The sequence below is a fragment of the Girardinichthys multiradiatus genome, chromosome 6, assembly GCF_021462225.1.
Source record: "Girardinichthys multiradiatus isolate DD_20200921_A chromosome 6, DD_fGirMul_XY1, whole genome shotgun sequence".
Taxonomy (NCBI): Eukaryota; Metazoa; Chordata; class Actinopteri; order Cyprinodontiformes; family Goodeidae; genus Girardinichthys; species Girardinichthys multiradiatus.
In genome coordinates this window covers 39,705,274-39,723,397 of record NC_061799.1, presented here as the reverse complement: position 1 = coordinate 39,723,397, position 18,124 = coordinate 39,705,274, and the positions used below count along the sequence as shown (strand labels likewise).

The following is an 18,124-nucleotide window of genomic DNA, read 5'->3' as shown; positions in this document are numbered from 1 at the left end:
TCAATCTTGCATCTTTTCTTTCTGAAATTAAACACTCCTCCACATCGAGAGGACTCAGTTGAGGGGTCTTTGGCATCTATACCTGATGCCTCCTGGACGCCTCCCTCAGGAGGTGTTCCAGGCACGTCCCACCGGGAGGAGGCCCAGGGGACGGCCCAGGACACGCTGGGGGGACTATGTCTCTCGGCTGGCCTGAGAACGCCTTGGGCTCCCTCCGGAGGAGCTGGACGAGGTGTCTGGAGAGAGGGACGTCTGGGTGTCTCTACTGAGTCTGCTGCCCCCGCGACCCGATTCCGGATGAAGTGGCAGATGACGGGTACATTATTCTATTCATCAAAATTCTCCCTGCCTTGTTTGTTCCAGTATTAGCTGTCTAACAATTAATTTCACCCCACATATCCTACATCAAGGGTGAATGTCTCATTATCAGGCCTCTGCAGAGCTGAATGGCAAGCTGATGAAGGAATGCAGCCATTTGATCCAGGTGGGTTGGAGGAGGGATGCATCAAAAGTTACTGGATTGTAGCTCTCGAGGACTGGAGTTTGGCACCCCTGTAAATAGATCACAAGCTTGATGTGGAACATGGTCTCCAGACCATTGAGATCCATATCTACAACTGTTTCCAAGTCACAGATTGACACTGAGACTCCTCTCTCTGACCCCATTTTAGTAAATTCAACATCCGATTTGGCTTTCTTGTAAAGCACCGTGTAACTTAAAAAAAAAATTAGCTATAGAAATCATATTTAAATGATATTTATTTTCAGTTTTCACAAACCTCCTGTTGCATGTCTAAAACATCACATAAAACTCACAGAAACCACATTCAGTTTGAATGAATTAAATAACTGATTCCTTGTTGATTGGAAATGAATAATCTTTGGCCAGCATACGCTGAAAAAGCTCAAGAAAACAGGTTCAAACGAACATTTCTGCTGTTCACAGTAATTACTTTTAAATTAACTTAAAATTCATAGTTGAGAGACTTCTTAGGTGATACATTCAAACAACATTATCCAAAGGCAAGATGTAATGCACAGAAACCGACAAACGACAAAAATGTGAAAATCAGTTAAAGTTATTGTGATGAATTATGAGAAAACGTTCCCTCTGCTTTGTTACAAATTACACATGTAAACATTTGATTCAGCATCCACAACCGGGACAAGAATTCCTGCTGCTTCTGGGACAAACGGACAGACACAACTGAAACTCTATCAGAAACCTGTTACTAAGCATGCATACATGGAGAACAACAGCCAGGTTTCAGACAGTAAACGGGATTAAAATCAGGATTAGGACAAAACATGAATGTTAATTCACTCCTGGTTGGAGGGAGTGAATTAAATGTGCAAAAATAAACTAAATCACTCAGATCCATGACCTTCGGGTTCAGTTAAACATCATTACTCAGTTATAGTTAGTGTCAAAACACATGTCAGTACCACACAGTGTCAGTTCATGTACCACAAACTCTGTCAGGTTTTAAGTTACTGATAAATAACCAAGTAGTACATTAAATGAATGCATTTTATAGGATGAAACTACAACATAAATGAGCAGTTACAAACTTAGAAAACATGTTTAAGCAACATACTAAGAGGTTTTTATGTTTTCATCTAATAAATTCAGTTTTGACTTGAATTAACAAAGGATAAATATTATATTATACATGGAACTGTTCTTAAATGATTTATGGACTCAGGCAGTAATTTCAGGTGGAGGAGTTTTATTTTATTGAATTATTTGTATTAGTTTGTCCTTAAAAAAAACAGCAGGAATTGACAGATCTTTCTACAGGTAGCTGGTATATGAGTAATTATTATAATTGTTATATTACAAAGTGTTATGAACTTTAAAATAATTGTGGGTTCCAGAAAAATCGAAACAATCTGAACAATAATAGTGCTGAGTATGTGTAAACTGGCATTTCTATTTAATAAAGAGCACCAACTATAGGTCGATCTGAGGTCCTTGATGAGATTCAGCAGCAGATTTTAAAAATGAAACATAACTAATCTCCATTGTTTTCCTTCCTTTCTGAAGGTCTGTCAAAGTGTTTTTTGACTTGCCTGGTTTTTAATTCAGGTTAAATCCAATCTTTGAATTTAACTGTGAGACGTGTTTGTAACTGTACCCACATTTACCATTTCGCCGCATCATACTTGCTTTTCATCCCAGTAAACAAACGATTTCATACCCATGGATCTAACCATTATTAGTTTATTTCTCTTGGAACTTTGGCATTTTAAATTAACTAATAAGAAAAATCGTCATAAAAAATCTCAAATCTTGTACATAAACTTTCTGGAAATTTCATATTACATCATCTTTCTATAAATTGTGTAGTAGTGATGCATATACTGTAGATTATATGGACGTACTCTTCAGTAGGCAGATATTTCTGCAGTAAAAGGTAAATTTTTATAGGTCTGATATGTTATTCAAATTTTTGGGTTTTCATTAGCTGCAAACCATAATCATCAAAATGACCAAAATAAATGTTTCATTTTGAACTGATTTGCAGAAATAAATAAACTTTTTCATGATATTCAATTTTTGTATATCATCTGAAATATGTCTGCATCATCTGTCTTTATTTTTATTTTGTGGCACTACTGGCCTTTATTTCACAGTATTTGGATGGGAAATGGGCAGAGAGGGAAGAGGGGAAAGCTGTGCAGCAAAGGTCACAGGGTCAGGAACTCCGTCAAAGACTCATAGCCTCTATAAGTGGTCCATACGCTCTACCTCGACACCACGCGCCGCACCCATGGATCTGTCTTTAAAACTTAAAGTCCCAAATATTTAAAAGGACGGGCCCTTTAAAGGTTTAATAAGAGCGACTGACGGCTCATTGGTGTCTTTATGAACACTCTGCAAAACAAGATGCCAATATTTGTCCACCCAGGAAAAACAAAGACAAGAAAAATCTTGAATAAAGTCTTTGTTATTAAATCAACAGCTAAAGTTGTTCATCTGACCCCTCAGATGCCGTTGGACATCATCCCCGTGTTGAGTTTCAGAAAGAACGATTTGAGCTTGCACAGCTGGCACTTCTTCTTCCTCTTCTTCTTGGCATTCTTACCTTTCTTATAAACTCCCTGATATTTCCCCTCCTCCTCTTCGTCCGCCCAGGGTACCCAGGTCTCTCCGTGCCTGCTCGGGTTGGCTCGGGGGTCGTCGGGAGGGAAGTATACCGGCACGGCCGTCTGGTTGTAGTAGGCGAGCCGGGCCAGCAGCTGCTGGACCACATCTAGCCTCTGATCTGCCAGGTCCTGCCTCTCGAACGGGTCGGACGTGATATTGAAGAGCCAGACATTTTTGTGGGCGGAGGCCTTGTACCGAGGCGCAGAGGAACGCTCGAGGTTCCACCAGCGACCAGGAAGAGTGGGAAACATCTGCAGATCAATGTTTAGGATTATTTTTAGCTTGTTCTGAAGTGAAACAGAAGATTTTTAAGAACTTTCACAGTACCTGCAGAGGGACCCAGTCTCCATGACCTGGATCTCCTGTTAGCAGCTTCCAGTCTCCAACCCTGATGGCGGCCTGCACAGATGTGTCCCATAATGGAGGTGGTGCAGGTTGAAGCCTGGGTGTAGGGGATCCAGACTGGGATATGTTCTGGTTCTGGAGGAACATCTGCTTGGACTTTAGCTTGAACTGCTCTTTGAGCTGTTTCTTTGATTTGTTCTGAGCTGGTCTGGACTGGGACAGGTTGTGGTTCTGTGACGTGGTCCTTTTGGATTTGTGGTTGAAGGCGCCTGATGCTGACGGAGTACCACTGGACTGGATCTTTGGTTTGTTGTAGAGTATGGGCTGGTGTTGGAATTGGGGCTTAGTCTTGGATTCTGGTGCTGGTTTGGATTTTGGGCCAGATCTCTGCTTCAGTTTGGAAACAGGTTTGGACTTTTTAGACTTTGTGGCAGGCTGGGTGAAGATCTGCGGTTTCTTGGTGGCTTTTAACTTGAATCCTGACTTTTTATTCAGTTTCTGCTTCACAACCTTCTTCTGCTTCTTTGGCTTTTTAAACGTTGCTCCTTTAGTTGGGCTCACTGCCAAATCAAGGAAAACAAAAATGATGTAAGCCATGCAGACGGTGCCAGATAATGCTATGTTAGATAATAGCAAACTGTCCGTTTTAGCAGGAAAATAGCATTTTAGGAAGTAAATGAATGAGTATAAAACAATGATATGCAGGGTAAGCTGAAATATTTTTATCATCCAAAACATTTTTCAGCTTTTACTTCAACTAGTTTTACCTGCAGCTGCTTTCTTTGTGGGCTTGTTGTCCGAGCTCTTGGTTTCAGTCAGATATTTGTGCAGCGGGTCGATGTTGTGGAGAATCTCTTTACGTGGAGATTCCTTCCCCTCGCTGATGGTGGGCCAAACATCAAACCCGTCCAGACCCTGGCTCTGAGCCACAAAAACATACACAAGCAAAGGTTTATGCAGGGAAAATACACCTTAATTCCTGAACGGAGTAACATTTGACAAGTTTTCTGTGGTTTGTATTTGTTTATTTAAATACAAAGCTTCTACCAGGTTTTAGAAATTCACCTTCAAACTTTTTTACAAGGTAATGAAATGTGGACACTTTTACTGTCATAGTGTCGTGTTTCTAAAGCTTTAGGACTGCTAAGCATAACAAACTCTAGTTTGATTTAATGGGATAATTAAATCACTAATGCATGAAGTGAAAGCACTTTAAATAACCTCTAGACATAAACAATGCAATAAAATACAAACAAGAAATGCATTCAGTTTCCAAACAGAAAACATCTCTACCATGAATGCTGTATGACTGACCTGGCTTATGTTGCCACCGGCCAGTCCCACCAGCGTGGGGAACCAGTCCGTGATGTGGAGCAGAGCTTTAGAAACCCGCCTCCTTCGTTTTAGCAGAGGGCTGTGTACAAACGCCACTCCACGGATGCCGCCCTCCCAGTAAGTGCCCTGCAAAACAAGCCACCATGTTTACCTGGAGTGATTCATGCTGCACAGAGATCAGTTCTCTTATCTGTGCTGCAGCCACTCAGATGCTGTTAGAAACACCTAGACACACATTTAGGGGAAATGTTCATTAAAAAACTGGTGAAAATGTATTGGTGTATTCCAGTTCTACTCCAAAGTCGGAATATCTGGAGTTTCAAGTTGGGAATATTAATGAAGGGTTCCTAAACATTTCTCATGTAAACATTACAGACTTAACCAGAAACCTAGGTCCTTTGGGTTCATTTTAAAATCTAAAAGTTCACCACAATATTTCTATAGAGGAAAGGCTTTAAATATAGAATGTTGAAGAAAGGAAGGACACACAGAAAAAGGGAGGTATGACACTACGAAGGAATGAACAAAGGAAACATTAAGTTATGAAGGACACAAGGCAGGAAGGATGACACAAGAAAGAACAAAAGGACATGTGGAATGAAAGAAGGAAGGATAGGGAAGTAGGACCAATACAGTAGGGAGATAGGAAGTAGAATACAATCAGAATCAGAATCAGAAAAGCTTTATTGCCAAGTACGTTTTTGGACATACAAGGAATTTGTTTTGGCGTAGTCGGTGCAATACAATACAAATTAAACAGTATAAACATATCTACAATATAATATAAAGGAAGAAAGGAAAGAAGTAAGGGCACAGTGAAGGAAAGGAAGAAGGGGAGGAAGGAAGGTAGGATACAAGCTGGAAGGACACAAAGATGGAGACACAGGAAAGGAGGGAAAGAATACGAGACTCAGTTAAGTAACAAAGAACACAAAGGAGGAAGAACAGTGAGAGAAGAAAGGACACAACAAAGGAAAGAAAATAAGCACAAGGGAGGAAGGAAGGAAGAAAGGACACAAGGAAAAACAGGACATAAAGAAGGAAAAAAGCAGGAAGGACACAAGGAAGGAAGGAAAAATGTTGGGCACAGTACAAGAAAGTAGTAGACAAGGAAAGAAGGACATATGAGAGGAACAGACGTAGAATATAAGATAAGAAAGCAGTGGAAACACAAGGATGGGAGGAAAGAAATGACAAGAGGAAAGAAGGAGAGAGTGAAGTAACACAGGACACAAGGGAGGAAGGACAACATAAAAAGTTAGGAGGGAAGGACAAAAAGACTTTAAGGGCACAAGGAAGGATGCAAAGATTAATAAAGGAAATGAGAGGGAAGATGACAGAAGGAAGAACACAAGAAGGGAAGGAAGGAAGCTAGTCAATTAGTTGGGCCACCTGCTCCGGTAGAGCCAGCGGTCAGCTGCTTAAAGGCAACGTGGAGCATAGTTTGCAGACTATAGTCTGAAAATGTAATTTCCTTAATTTTCCACCACATTACAGCTAAATTTTCTTTACCGTTGTTGAGGAAAATATGTCCAAGCCTTCTGAGCTAGCTAACCATCGCTGTGCAGCAACAGGTGGGGGAGCAGGACTACCTTATGCTCCATACAGGTGGAGAAAAATCGTAAGAACAGTGTGATAAAAATGTTGCCATTTTAAACTGTAACTTTGTAAAACCTTAGTATACCCAGATATCAGTAACCTGCCCATGCCTAATACTAACTAATACTACTACAACTAGTAAAACATAAGCCTCCAGATTATTTCGACCTTTCTGCCTCGTAGTGGCCAGTTGCTCCCTCCTGTGAAAGGCTGGGCTCCGTTGTCAGTGGAGTAGATGATCACACTGTTCCTGTAGTGTCCATACTTTCTGAGGGCGTAGGTGATATTGCGGACCGCCTCGTCCACCGTGGAGACCATGGCAGCAAACTTCCTCCTGGCGACATTGGCCATGTCTCGGTAGGGATAGATGTAGGACTTGGGAGGCTGGAGAGGAGTGTGAACCGCCTGTTGAAAAATCATCTATACTTTTTATTTATGTCTCACCATAGACTATTCTCAATCTAAATGTTTTAATGCTTCTTAGACGTCTACATCTGGTAAATATTTGGATCAAAAGTGAACGTTTTTTTCGACGTGTAAGACGTAGAAGGTAGGGCCAGTGATCCTATGTCCTAATTGCCCCATAAGTGACCTTAACTGCCCTATAAGTGTGATTGTTCTGACTACAGCTTATAAGCCTGTTACCTCCAACCATCTTCAGAACAAGGGAAGCCATTTTGATGAGAAGTGAAACATCTTTAAAAAACATGAGAAGTATAGTTGGCTTCCACCTAAACACTAAAGACGTCTAAAAGGTTTATTAAGACTCTAAATGTGGACATGTTTTAGACATCATCGACGAGTGCAAACTGTTTGTCATCTGCCTCTGTGACATTCTGTCTGTGCCGTGTACTCTGAGTATAGTTCTGCTGGAAAGTCACGCTTCTCGCCGCAAAACTGACATTTTTCTTACGGCAACAAACCTGAATTTACTCTCTGATGAGATCAAGGAAGCATCTTGTTGTCAGTGCACACCCGGAACCGCTTAACTGATTAAATCACGTGTTTAGATCTATCAGTACAGTATAAACAAATAACCACAGATTAATTATTAAAGATCATGATGCCCTTGATGCACTTCCCTCTATTTCTACAATGTCACCTCCATCACCTGACTGGGGGTCTTCCTTCCAAGTAGCTTATTGTTAGCTTTAATATTAACTGCATTTTGTCCAAATTTGTGAGTCGATTTCAATAAAAGCATCTGCCATAAACATAAACATTTCCCACACACTGATATTATTGCAGCATTATAAAAACAATAAATCCGTTTGTAATATTAAATCAAATGCAGCTCTTTGACTTTTGCTTTATGCTTTCTGACATTTTTGCATTGTTTACAGACTTGGTCTCAGCTTAGAGAGCAGCCAGTTTTCCTTGGTCTAAACATGTAGATGATACATGTAGGTCTAAATCACGTCTATGAACATTGACTCATGTTTAAAGAAGGTCTAGGTGTAGCTTCAACGTTGAATTCAGGTCTGCTCGCTGGCAAGTCTCTAGTCAAGATGTGTTTTTTCACAAAGCCTCCCTGTCACAGTCAGACATTGAAGAGAGAAAAAAAAATCACATATAAACAAATGTAAGTTTAAATTACTCTTCCTGTGTCTGGTTTTAACCATGCAGCTGTTTAAACATAGAAAACAATTCTCCAAATGGGTTTCTGACGCTCAGAAACAGGCAGAGAAACACTTCAATGAACTCTGTGTTCTTACATCCAAGCATAAAGTAAAACTCCATCAGGCTGTGTAGAAACCACCTAAAAACGTAGAGATAACCTTAATCCCACGTTGCAGTGAGGTATGAAGTAGATACTGTTAAATTGATACCTGGAGGGAAAGCAGGAGGAATAGCGGCCTGTCCGTCAGGTTGTGACTCTCCAGGATCTTTCGGGCTCTCTGGGTGAACAGCATCGTGGAGTATTTTCCTTTCTGGCCCCACGCTACACGCTCATTGTCATGGAGGTCGTAGCCACACAAACCAGGGCCGTCACAAGACCTATAACTGAAAAACAGATGGAGATGGTAGAAGAAGATAGAGGGAAACTAACCCGCCAAATGATAGATTTATTTGTTGCACTGTTAGTACGTAAATGTATGTTAACCTGTAATAATCCACGCTTCCTGTTAAAGAACCGAAGAAAGTGTCAAAACCTTTTCTGGTGGGCAGACAGGCCTTCCTAAAGAACAAGTAAAGAAAGTAAACTTAGCATCAGAGTGCAGTTTTTATGTTGCTCTTTAATGAAGAATTTAATTAATGAAGCTTTGTTCCTGCAGATGTTAGGATATCAAACAGAACATGGAGGGGAGGCGGATCTCACGTATCAGTGCAACTGCTTGATCATCAAGGCTCATCTACTAGCCTGCATCCAGTCTCCATGGTAACCAACTGTTTTTTACTGGCCAGTCAGGGGTAGTAAAGTATTTACCCCATTACAGGTTTTATCTACTTTGCTTTTTCGTCACGCTTGAATGTTTTCAAATAATGGTTTCTTTTATTGAGGGAAAGAAGTTATCCAGCTTTCTGGAAAATGTTTTCAGCGGGAAAACCCACTAATCCACTAATCGCCGATCAGGGCTGGTCAAGCGTAAAATCGACCGATTCAGTGCCCGGCCAGTCCCTCGGTGCTTTTGTAATTGTAATTTCTTTATTTGCTGTTGGATTTAAGGCTAGAACGTCTATCAAGGAACCTGCAGAACCTTTTTTCCCTTTATGGTCAATGTCTGTTATATTTAATTGTTGCATTAAAACAAAGTTTACATAAATGAGTTTATAGATGTTACAGTCCTTAGAAAAAAAACTTTTATCATCAGGTCAGACCTCAAAGCTTGGCAGGTGGGTATATATCTTAAATTTAAATCTTTTTTAGTCTACATTATGAACATACATAATTATATTTTAAGTAAGTCCTACAAGGAGCTTCAAAATTATATAAGGCAATCGTAAAATTATAAAAACTTGTGTTTCTAATTCTAATTCTAATTCTTTTTTCTATTGAATAATTAGGGAACACCTGTAGACGCTCCGTCTCACCTGTAGAAGCCCAGGTGCCACTTCCCGACCATGTGAGTGGAGTATCCGGCCTCGCGGAGCCGCTCAGGCAGGGTGTCCATGTGTGAAGGCAAACAGCTCGGCTGTCTGGGTCTGATAATAGAGTGCTGTAATCCTGTGTGGATCTGATATCTCAAAGAAAACAAGATCTGCCGTTATCCCTCACAGTAAAACAACATTAATCATCTGCTGCGCAGTCACAGAAATGATCCGACTTTTGAATTAGAGCCTCGGACTCAACAGCTATCAGTTGTTTGCTCAGTCTTTCTAAAGCATCTGTTAAACATTAAAGCAACTCACATGTGAACACAGCTGTAAGTAATCGGCAGGATAAACAGTTAAAGCATGAGTGAGTTCAGAACTACACCAATGACTGAGAATAAACAACAACAGTTGGGCGGACATGTGTAAGATACATTAAATCTGTGTTTAATTCCCTGAAGGAATTCCTCCAGAACAAATTTGATTTTAAAATTATGAGGCCTCTGAAGAAACCTTTTTATTTAGGAAGACAAAGCCATTGCTGTTGAATAGGATCCAGTTGGCTGCAGTTTGATATTTGAGCCACTAGATGTCACTATATCCTCTACCTCAGACTTTAACGTTGACCTTAAAGCAAGTGATTAAGACTGTAAACTCCTTACAGAAAGGCTTCGTAGCTAACAAATCCAGTATAGAGGGCACTAATTTTATTTTTATGGACAACTTCTTAAAGAAACTTTTTTTTTGTTACTGTGTCTCCCCCTGCTGGCCACTGAAGAGACTGCAAGTTTAAGACCCTTGCATGAGATTTACTTGTTTTAATTACAGGATAAGCTTGCCTTTTTTCAACGGTCATGCATTCATTTCAGTTGACAGTTTGTTGTTTGTGTTTTTATTCTATTTAAACATCAATCTGATAAAATATTACATGTATGTTTATTACCAGTTTTACAAAACCAACAAGCATGAGGATCATCAAAAACAAAATGATAACCTATCCCAAGGTGAGAATAAATTCAACAGCTACTGGACTTTATGCTACAGAATGAGGCTTGTGGAAAGAGTTCTGCCATAATCTGTTGTAAAATCTCACATTTAGCTCATTAATGTGGTGTGTATACCTGCCAGTGATGAGTTGGCTTCGTGATGGAGTACAGATGGGCTGAACATAGTAGTTTTCCAGTATCACGCCCTCTGCTGCCAGTTTGTCCAGTGTTGGGGTCTTGATGGTGGGGTTGTGGTAACCAATGTCATTGTAGCCCTGTTACAGATTGATTTGATTTTGTTTGTGTTTGAGGTTGGTAGTTCACAGTTTGCTGCTCCTTAATATGACCCCACAACATTTCATTGACTTCCCTCATCAGGAAATATTTTTTTATTATATAGTGTTGTGCAAATGTTGAAAACCACATCTGATTTCTTTATGTTTGCTTCCAAACAGCCACACCTTTTTAATAAAGTAAAACCATATCTCGCATATAATGCCTTGTATGTCGGCTTATTAGTAGTACACTACATCAATTGCCTGGAAAGCAGCAGCTCATCTTTTAACAAGTACTAAAACAAAGTTAAAAGACATTTCCAATCCTAGCTTCTTGCCACTGGGTCCCGGTCCATTTTAGAAATGATTTTTAGGCGCTTCTAACTACTTTCAAAGCTGATCCAAACCACTGGAATAGTTTTACCCCCTCATTTCCGGACCGCTGACAATGTTAAATCTTTTAAATCTATGCTGGGAACCCATCTTTCTCCTTGGCATTTGACTGAAGCAGAATATAGCAGCTATTCCACCAAATGTCCTGGGATTTAAATGAATGTTTTTTCTTACCTGGGTAAAAGGAATCCTAGGTAATTTGTGTGCTTTCTGTTTCCCCTGCGCCGAAAGCCTGTGGAAAATGTATTTAAATCCACCCAATGATGTATGGGGAAGTTGTTAAGAAAACTGCACTACACCTCCAGTCCAGAAGGTGGCAGTAAAAGGAAACCCAAGGCCAAACAAGCAAAGCCTGAACCAAGAAGCCCGTATTCCGCCATTTGTTCAAACAACAGGATGGCTTTTTCCCCTAAACCTCATCGTCCATCCACCTGTCTTCTACCTTTGGTCCATTCTCGAATATAAAAATTACGCTTAAATATGAATCTCGTATAAAGTAGAAAAGAGCAACATCCCTGGGGTAATCTGAAAGTCTGACCACCAGACCAGGACCTTTTCTCTGGGAAAGCGTGGACCCAGAAAATTTAAATTACTCGGGTAGAATCGTGTTGAAACGCACGGAGGGCTTCAAAATCCTGGGTAATGGCTGAAAATCCCCACAGTGTAAAAGGGGCCTGTGACGCCCAAATGTATCTGATAGTTATGGGTGGTTTTTGATATTATTTACTTTCGTTGCCTTTTTTGCTTGAATTTGAAAGCACTTTGGTCAAACACTGTTGTTTTAATGGTTTATATAAATAAATTCACATAAATCTTTAAAAGGAGCCTTTGATCAAAGCTTTTTCAGGCTTTCTGAGGGTCTTAAAGATTTTTCTTTGGACTTTCGCTCTTCAACAAAGAGCAGACACAACAGATTCATCTTCCTTTGATCGATCATCCACTGTATGCCAAGTTACCAACTATTAATTCTTTTAACAATCACCTACTGCATATCCCATTATCACATTCTAGGGTTTTTTTGGAGACTTCCTCTAGCATCTTGTGGTCTGCTTGCAGGGTGAAATAGCTTAGATGGCTGATTTAAAACTCTTTAGAGATCTCTTTATCCCATTCCAGACTCCTAAGATGCTACAATCTGCTCTCTGAAGGCCTCTGGCAGCTCTTTGGATTTCACTATGGTGTTCACTCTTACTTCAACAGTCAGGAGAACCAAGCTAAATGTCTGAGGCTTAAACAAGATAAGCCTTCAAAATGCTAAGTAAATATGTTTTCATCATGTGCATCTAATGTGATACGCCTGTGAGATTTTAGCCTTTTTTAGATGGGAGTAAATGTGGACGGTGTCCTAATTTATGCCTCAGCAGAAATAGCTTTTATTTAATACATTTTCCAAAATATTTTAAGATATATTTTCCTTTTTTTTATTGTTTATTCATATTGCTTGAATTTTTCAGTATTGTTAAATGTCCACATGCTCAAATACGTTAGTAAAACACCCAGGCTACCATTGGGTGCCCTAATGAACATGAAGTAGTTCACTTTAACCTGAATGAACTGGTTGTTGTTAAGGGTGAACAATGCTAATAGCCTACAAAAGTCCCTGGTCAGTGTCATATTACATACACTGATATGGTATATTGTGCAGACTATCATCAAGACCATTTTTAAAGCTAACAAATATTTATTTCAAGTATGGCTCCTTGGGAAGAGAAACGTTCAGAAACCTGAAAGTTTGAATGCTTGGAAGAGTAAATAAATCAGAGGTGGTTTTAAACTTTTGCACAACTCTCTATCTAAAAAAATATATTTCCATGGACTCTTTCAGAAACTCACTTGATCGTCGATCAGGATAAAGATGATGTGTGGCTGATTCTTCGTCTTCTGCCCAGTTTCACCAGTCTGAACATTGCTGCTGTTTCTCAGGTCTGATTGGGACTGAGCTGACAGGAAGTCCAAGCTGAGGAGAACGATCAGCACAGTTACAGCTGCCTGCATCGTCACAGCAGGACTCCTACAAGACAAGAAATCAGGACAAAATAAACTCAACAATACAGCAGTGTCTCTAGAAAAGAAGAAGAAAAAACCGGGGAAGTGGAGCTGAAAAAATGTTTGCGTGAGCACAGTTTCACACAAGCATGCCATCGCTGGAGGAGCGAGTGTAGATCATAAAACCACATTTGGGATTTACTCGCCAACTTGGCTGAAGCTCTGACCTGAAACACATCTATCTGCTGGAGTGAGAGCTGAAACTCTCAGGAGGAGGGCTTCTAAAGCTTTTATGAAGCTGGAGCTGCATAACAACAGTAAAGAGCGATGAAAATATTAGCTGTGTCAGAAAGAGCAGAAACAGGTCAGCTTGAGTCTGCAGGACGAAGGTGCTGTAGTTATAACTGTAAGATAACTCCGAGATAATACAGTAAAGTACTTGTCTGTTTTCCCATGTGCACAACCAAGTTAGAAACACTCCTCGTTGGTTGTGTTGCATCATTTTGTACAATAATATCAACATAATCAGAAAGATTTTTTAAACGTGGGTAAACCTGTGAAAACCAACTGGTTAATATACTGAACGTCTTCTCTACACTCAGAACTGAAGTTGCAACCACAGTAAATATGACTGTTTCTGTACTTTGAGACTGACAATGCAGAGGCTTCAGTTTTCAGTGAAGAAAGATATATCCTTTGATGATGAATGCCAGATAAAAAACGTATTGTTATGGAGCACAGATGTCCACCTAGAAGTAAGCAAGAGGAGCCATGGTAACTCTGGAGGAGCTTCAGAGGTCAACAGCTCAGGTGGGAAAATCTGTTTATAGGTCCACTATTAGTCATGCACTCTTCAAACCTGGTCTTACTGTTAGAGAAGGAAGAAAGTCAACCAAGCAACCATTAAAGCAAATACGTGGAACAAGGTGCCAAATATTTTTACTTCTTTGCCTACATGCAAAATTCTGTGACAGAAAAATAACACTTCACATCGTACTGAACACTCCATCTCCACAATGAAACATGGTGGTGGCAGCATCATGCTGGGGGGAGGCTTTTCTGCAGCAGGGACAGGGAAGCTAGTCAGAGTTCCTGGGGCGATGGATGGAGCCAGGTCAATCCTGGAAGAAAACCAGTTAGAAGCTGCAGAACACTTGAAGCTGGGGCAGCGTTCCCTGAACATACAACTACTATGAAATGGTTCAACTCAAAGCATATTCATGTGTTAAGCTGGTCCAGTGAAAGTCCGAAACAAAACCCAATTAAGAATCTGTGAGACAACTGGAAAACTGATCTTCATGGATGCTCTCCATCCGGTTTCACTGAGCTTGGGCTACTTTGTAAACTAAAAATGGGTGAAAAAGAAAGAACACCTGGTGGATACAACCCCCAAGGACTTACAGCGGGAACTGCAGAAAAACGGGGCTGAATACAAATGCACACAATTCAGTTTTCAAATTTGTATAATAGAATTTTATAAAAATGTTCTACTTTGCATTGGCCTATCTTATAAAAGTCCATAAAAACAGTGAAATGTGTGGCTTATAATGCGACAAAATGAGTAAAAGTTCTAGTAGTCTGAATACTTTCACAAGGCACTGTGAATGGAGTCATGCACCAGCGGCGACCCAACTAAGACCCGAGTAAACTGTGGTATTTGCTAAATTTTTGTAGATAATTACGGTAATACAGTTTGCCTAGACTGGAAAGTTATTGTTTGCACCGAGGTCAGACTTTAAGCCTGCTGTGTCCTTTATGATTAGAAAACCAAAATTTGATTTTGTCCTTCTGAGCTTAAAGTTACAGGGAACGGAACTGATGTGAGGAAATGTGCATCTCTCAGTTTGTGCATCAAGTCTTTGCTGGTTTTATTACAATTTCTTAAAAGACACGACTCTAAAACTCTAAATAAACTCTAAAATACCTTCAGAAAGTGTGGGGATGTATTGATCAAGACGTTTTTAACATGCTAAAGGAACGTATGTGTGCTAGGAAGCAAAATCTAAATAGTTTTGCTCAGGACTTTATCACTGTCTAATCTGTGACATGTTTGAACTTGTATAAAGAACAGTGCAGGAGATGAAGTTGGGTTTTATATACAAACCTGATGAGAAGCAGCTGGCAACGCCTGATTGGAGACCATACTAAACTGGTCCCACTGCTGGAGAGTTACTGGAGCCAATATTTCCACCCTGACTGTGTTAGTGTGCTGGTTATGAACTAACCTCCTGTGACAGCTCTGAATGCACTAATTCATCTTAGATAAAGTCAGCTGTCCTGTTTTTTATCTGGTTAATTAGTTGCTTAATCCTGTTTAAAAGGAGGTCGGTGATAATAATCCTATAATAAGGCAGATATAACAGTTTATTATGTTCCAAGTAAATGAAATGGTTCCATTTTCTGAATAAAAAGGTCCCTAAACATTTTTTCTTACATGTAATGTGATGTAAAAATCAGGCCTGAATCAATACCTCGATGAAGGATCAATAGAAGTGAACGGCTCTTCTCCTCTTCTGCTCCTTATTGTCCTCCTCTGTTCACTTCAGTCCAAACATTTCCGCTCCTCTTTCTGCTCCGACGCGGTTTGGTTGGCGACAAGTTTGCAGAAGACGCCGCATGTCCTCAAGTTTCCCCCCCAAACCTTCCTTCCTTGCTTCGGTCTGAGAGTCCTGGCCGCCGATGAAACACGGGAGTAGGGGTAAAGTTGACTCAGACACCCGTACAGCACCAGGGCGGACTTTCAAAATAAAACACCCATTTTTGCTGCAGATGCCGAGGCTTTTTTTTTTTAAACAATAGAAGCCATCCAAACCTCCATGTATTTATATCTCCATCCAACCAACCAACCACCAGTCAGGAACCCAGCAAGCTCCACCCTAATAGCTCTAGATTTTTTTTGTTCTTACCATAGAAAGTACTCCTGACCCAGTTATCCCCTGTTTTGCCAGTCAGTTTTCTGTTCTCTGAACCCTCAGTTAGTCACCAAAGACTGCTGCTCATACTGACCCAATAGTGTTGCCTTATTCCTGTTCAATAGGGACTGTTGCAAAATTACAACTCAATTCAATCTGCTGGGCTTCTTTAGACACATAATATTTCACCAATTGGCGTATGATCAACTGAATTTGACTGTACTTTATGTAATAATATGACAGGCAATCTGCTCAGGGTTTACCTGTACCCACCATGTTTTGCCCACTGACCGCTGAAAAAAGGCTCAAGACCTCGTTCCCCTGGACTTAAATGGATTAATTGGACTATATGACTGAATAATAATCAGATCAATTGGTTCTTTAAACTGCCTTGAGATAACATTTGCTGTAAATAGGCACAATATACATTTAATAAATTCAACTGACTCAAAAACAACTTGGCTGAAGGGTGCACTTTAAAAGTTGCAACAAACCTTCAAGGAACTCTTACAAGATGTTCCCTGAAGGTTAGTTGCAACTGACAGTAGGATATGTTCTTCAGGGAAGCTGTGGGGAATGTTGGCTGAAGGGTCGCTGGAATTAATTCTCTGAAACTTGCTATATATACGTCTTAGTGACCTTCCTTGAAAGATTACCTGTAGACCACATTGTGAAAGCTACAACTAACCTTCTGCTAACCTACATAGGATGATCCCTGGAGGTCACATGAATGCTACCTTTAGGTTCACCAAAGGTCACAAAATCTGTAACTTCTAGAGAATGTTCAGGGAATAGATTTTTAAAGGGATATACACTGTAAAACCCCGAGGGAACTTTAAAACAATGTTCCCTTAAGGTTCCTAAAATAAATATTTGTTTGGTGGGTTGTTCCCTCTGAAAACGTTTTATCAGATGGAACTGAAATACTATTAGAATCAATTGCTCAAGAGTCAGAAATACAAACTAAGTCAGTTTCTTTTTTTTTATTAAGGAAGCCTACTCTTGTAAAAATTAATAGGAGTTTGTTTTGTTGCTGTTGTTTTTTAAAGTGGCAGCTGCATGTTTAAAAAGGAAAACGTATTAAATAAAATATTCGGTGTATATTGTATATATTATAGTAGCCTGGGGCAGGAATTAGCCTGTGTAGCTAGGTAGCTAAGCCAGGCTAACTAGCTGCCATAGGCATAGTTCATAAAATATATTTTATTTATGTTTCATATTAAATACTGGATCAGTAGCTACTTAATTTTAGATACTTTCTCACATATAAAATGTTTTAAATATAACTGCATTGAATTAATATTTATGCATTTTTTTGTTTGCTTTAATAAATTTAATTTAATATAAGTTTGCGAAATTATCAACAGACTGCGGAGAAATCCCGCTCGTTGGGAAAGCAAGATTATGTTACCCAAAAAAAAAAGATTAAAGTTGGAACATTTACACAGATAAAACTGTAATTTTTAATTATTATATATTTTAAACGGGCTGATTCACAATACATATGTGAATTGCTTCATTAAAATCGTTTTGAATACTTTTACTGCTTTAACTTGAAGGTTGACCTACTTCACATCCGCCATTTTGACTTGACTTTACAGGAGGAACCGTTAAAAAACAACGGTTTTTTTTTTCTTCTTTTTTTTAACCGTTTATTAGGATGTTAGTGTGTGTGTAGGTTGTGATTTTTATAACCGGTCGTCATTCCCCTGTTTGGACATGGACTGGCGGGAACATGGACATCAGCCGCCCGGTGTGCCGGTGTGGAGGCTGGGCCAACGGAGGGGAGCCAGCTGGCACCCCAGAGAAAGCCAGGAATGTTCCTCCTTTATGGAACTAAATGTAGTTATGAAAAATATTAGAAGGTATTCAGAGTTTTTATTCAGCAATGGAAAGTATACCTCCTCCCCCTCTATTTGAAACCATACAGTTTTTTCTGACATGCCTTATTTGTCCAAACCTATGCTGCAGTGAAATAATTTATTTTCCTGTTGGAGAGCTTCTGTTGCTGGAATTCCTCGATCAGGTTTCCAGGAAATAATCGGAAAGAGTCGGTGTGGAATTCATTAGAGCCTGATTCACTGGCACTGAGTAAAATCACTGGCAGGA

At 39.8% G+C, this 18,124-nt stretch overlaps 1 protein-coding gene across 3 annotated transcripts; it reads right to left on the bottom strand.

Moving 5' to 3' along the window:
• Positions 1-2,354: 2,354 nt before the first annotated feature.
• LOC124870587 (arylsulfatase I-like) lies at positions 2,355-15,787 on the bottom strand. 3 transcript variants are annotated; one of them, XM_047369377.1, is made up of 11 exons: positions 15,575-15,787; positions 12,951-13,128; positions 10,585-10,724; positions 9,464-9,613; positions 8,535-8,609; positions 8,260-8,434; positions 6,599-6,835; positions 4,811-4,957; positions 4,264-4,417; positions 3,479-4,056; positions 2,355-3,402 (listed from the first exon to the last, which is right to left on the bottom strand). In XM_047369377.1, the coding sequence occupies exons 2-11, from the start codon at positions 13,110-13,112 to the stop codon at positions 2,989-2,991; spliced, it is 2,232 nt and encodes a 743-aa protein (XP_047225333.1). In that variant the 5' UTR covers positions 13,113-13,128; positions 15,575-15,787; the 3' UTR covers positions 2,355-2,988. The 3 variants fall into 3 exon arrangements, with proteins under 3 accessions (XP_047225333.1, XP_047225334.1, XP_047225335.1); XM_047369378.1 differs by lacking the exon at positions 6,599-6,835; XM_047369379.1 differs by lacking the exons at positions 12,951-13,128; positions 15,575-15,787 and having other exon boundaries at positions 9,464-9,606; positions 10,585-10,713.
• Between the last annotated feature and the right edge of the window lie 2,337 nt (positions 15,788-18,124).

Bases quoted from the DNA above. Each gene is read 5' to 3' on its own strand.
- LOC124870587 (XM_047369377.1), bottom strand. From the start codon at position 13,112: ATGCAGGCAGCTGTAACTGTGCTGATCGTTCTCCTCAGCTTGGACTTC. The intron at 8,435-8,534 runs GTTAACATACAT...TCTGTTTTTCAG, and splicing joins GGAAGCGTGGATTATTACAG to TTATAGGTCTTGTGACGGCC. The intron at 3,403-3,478 runs GTACTGTGAAAG...ATTGATCTGCAG, and splicing joins GAGACTGGGTCCCTCTGCAG to ATGTTTCCCACTCTTCCTGG.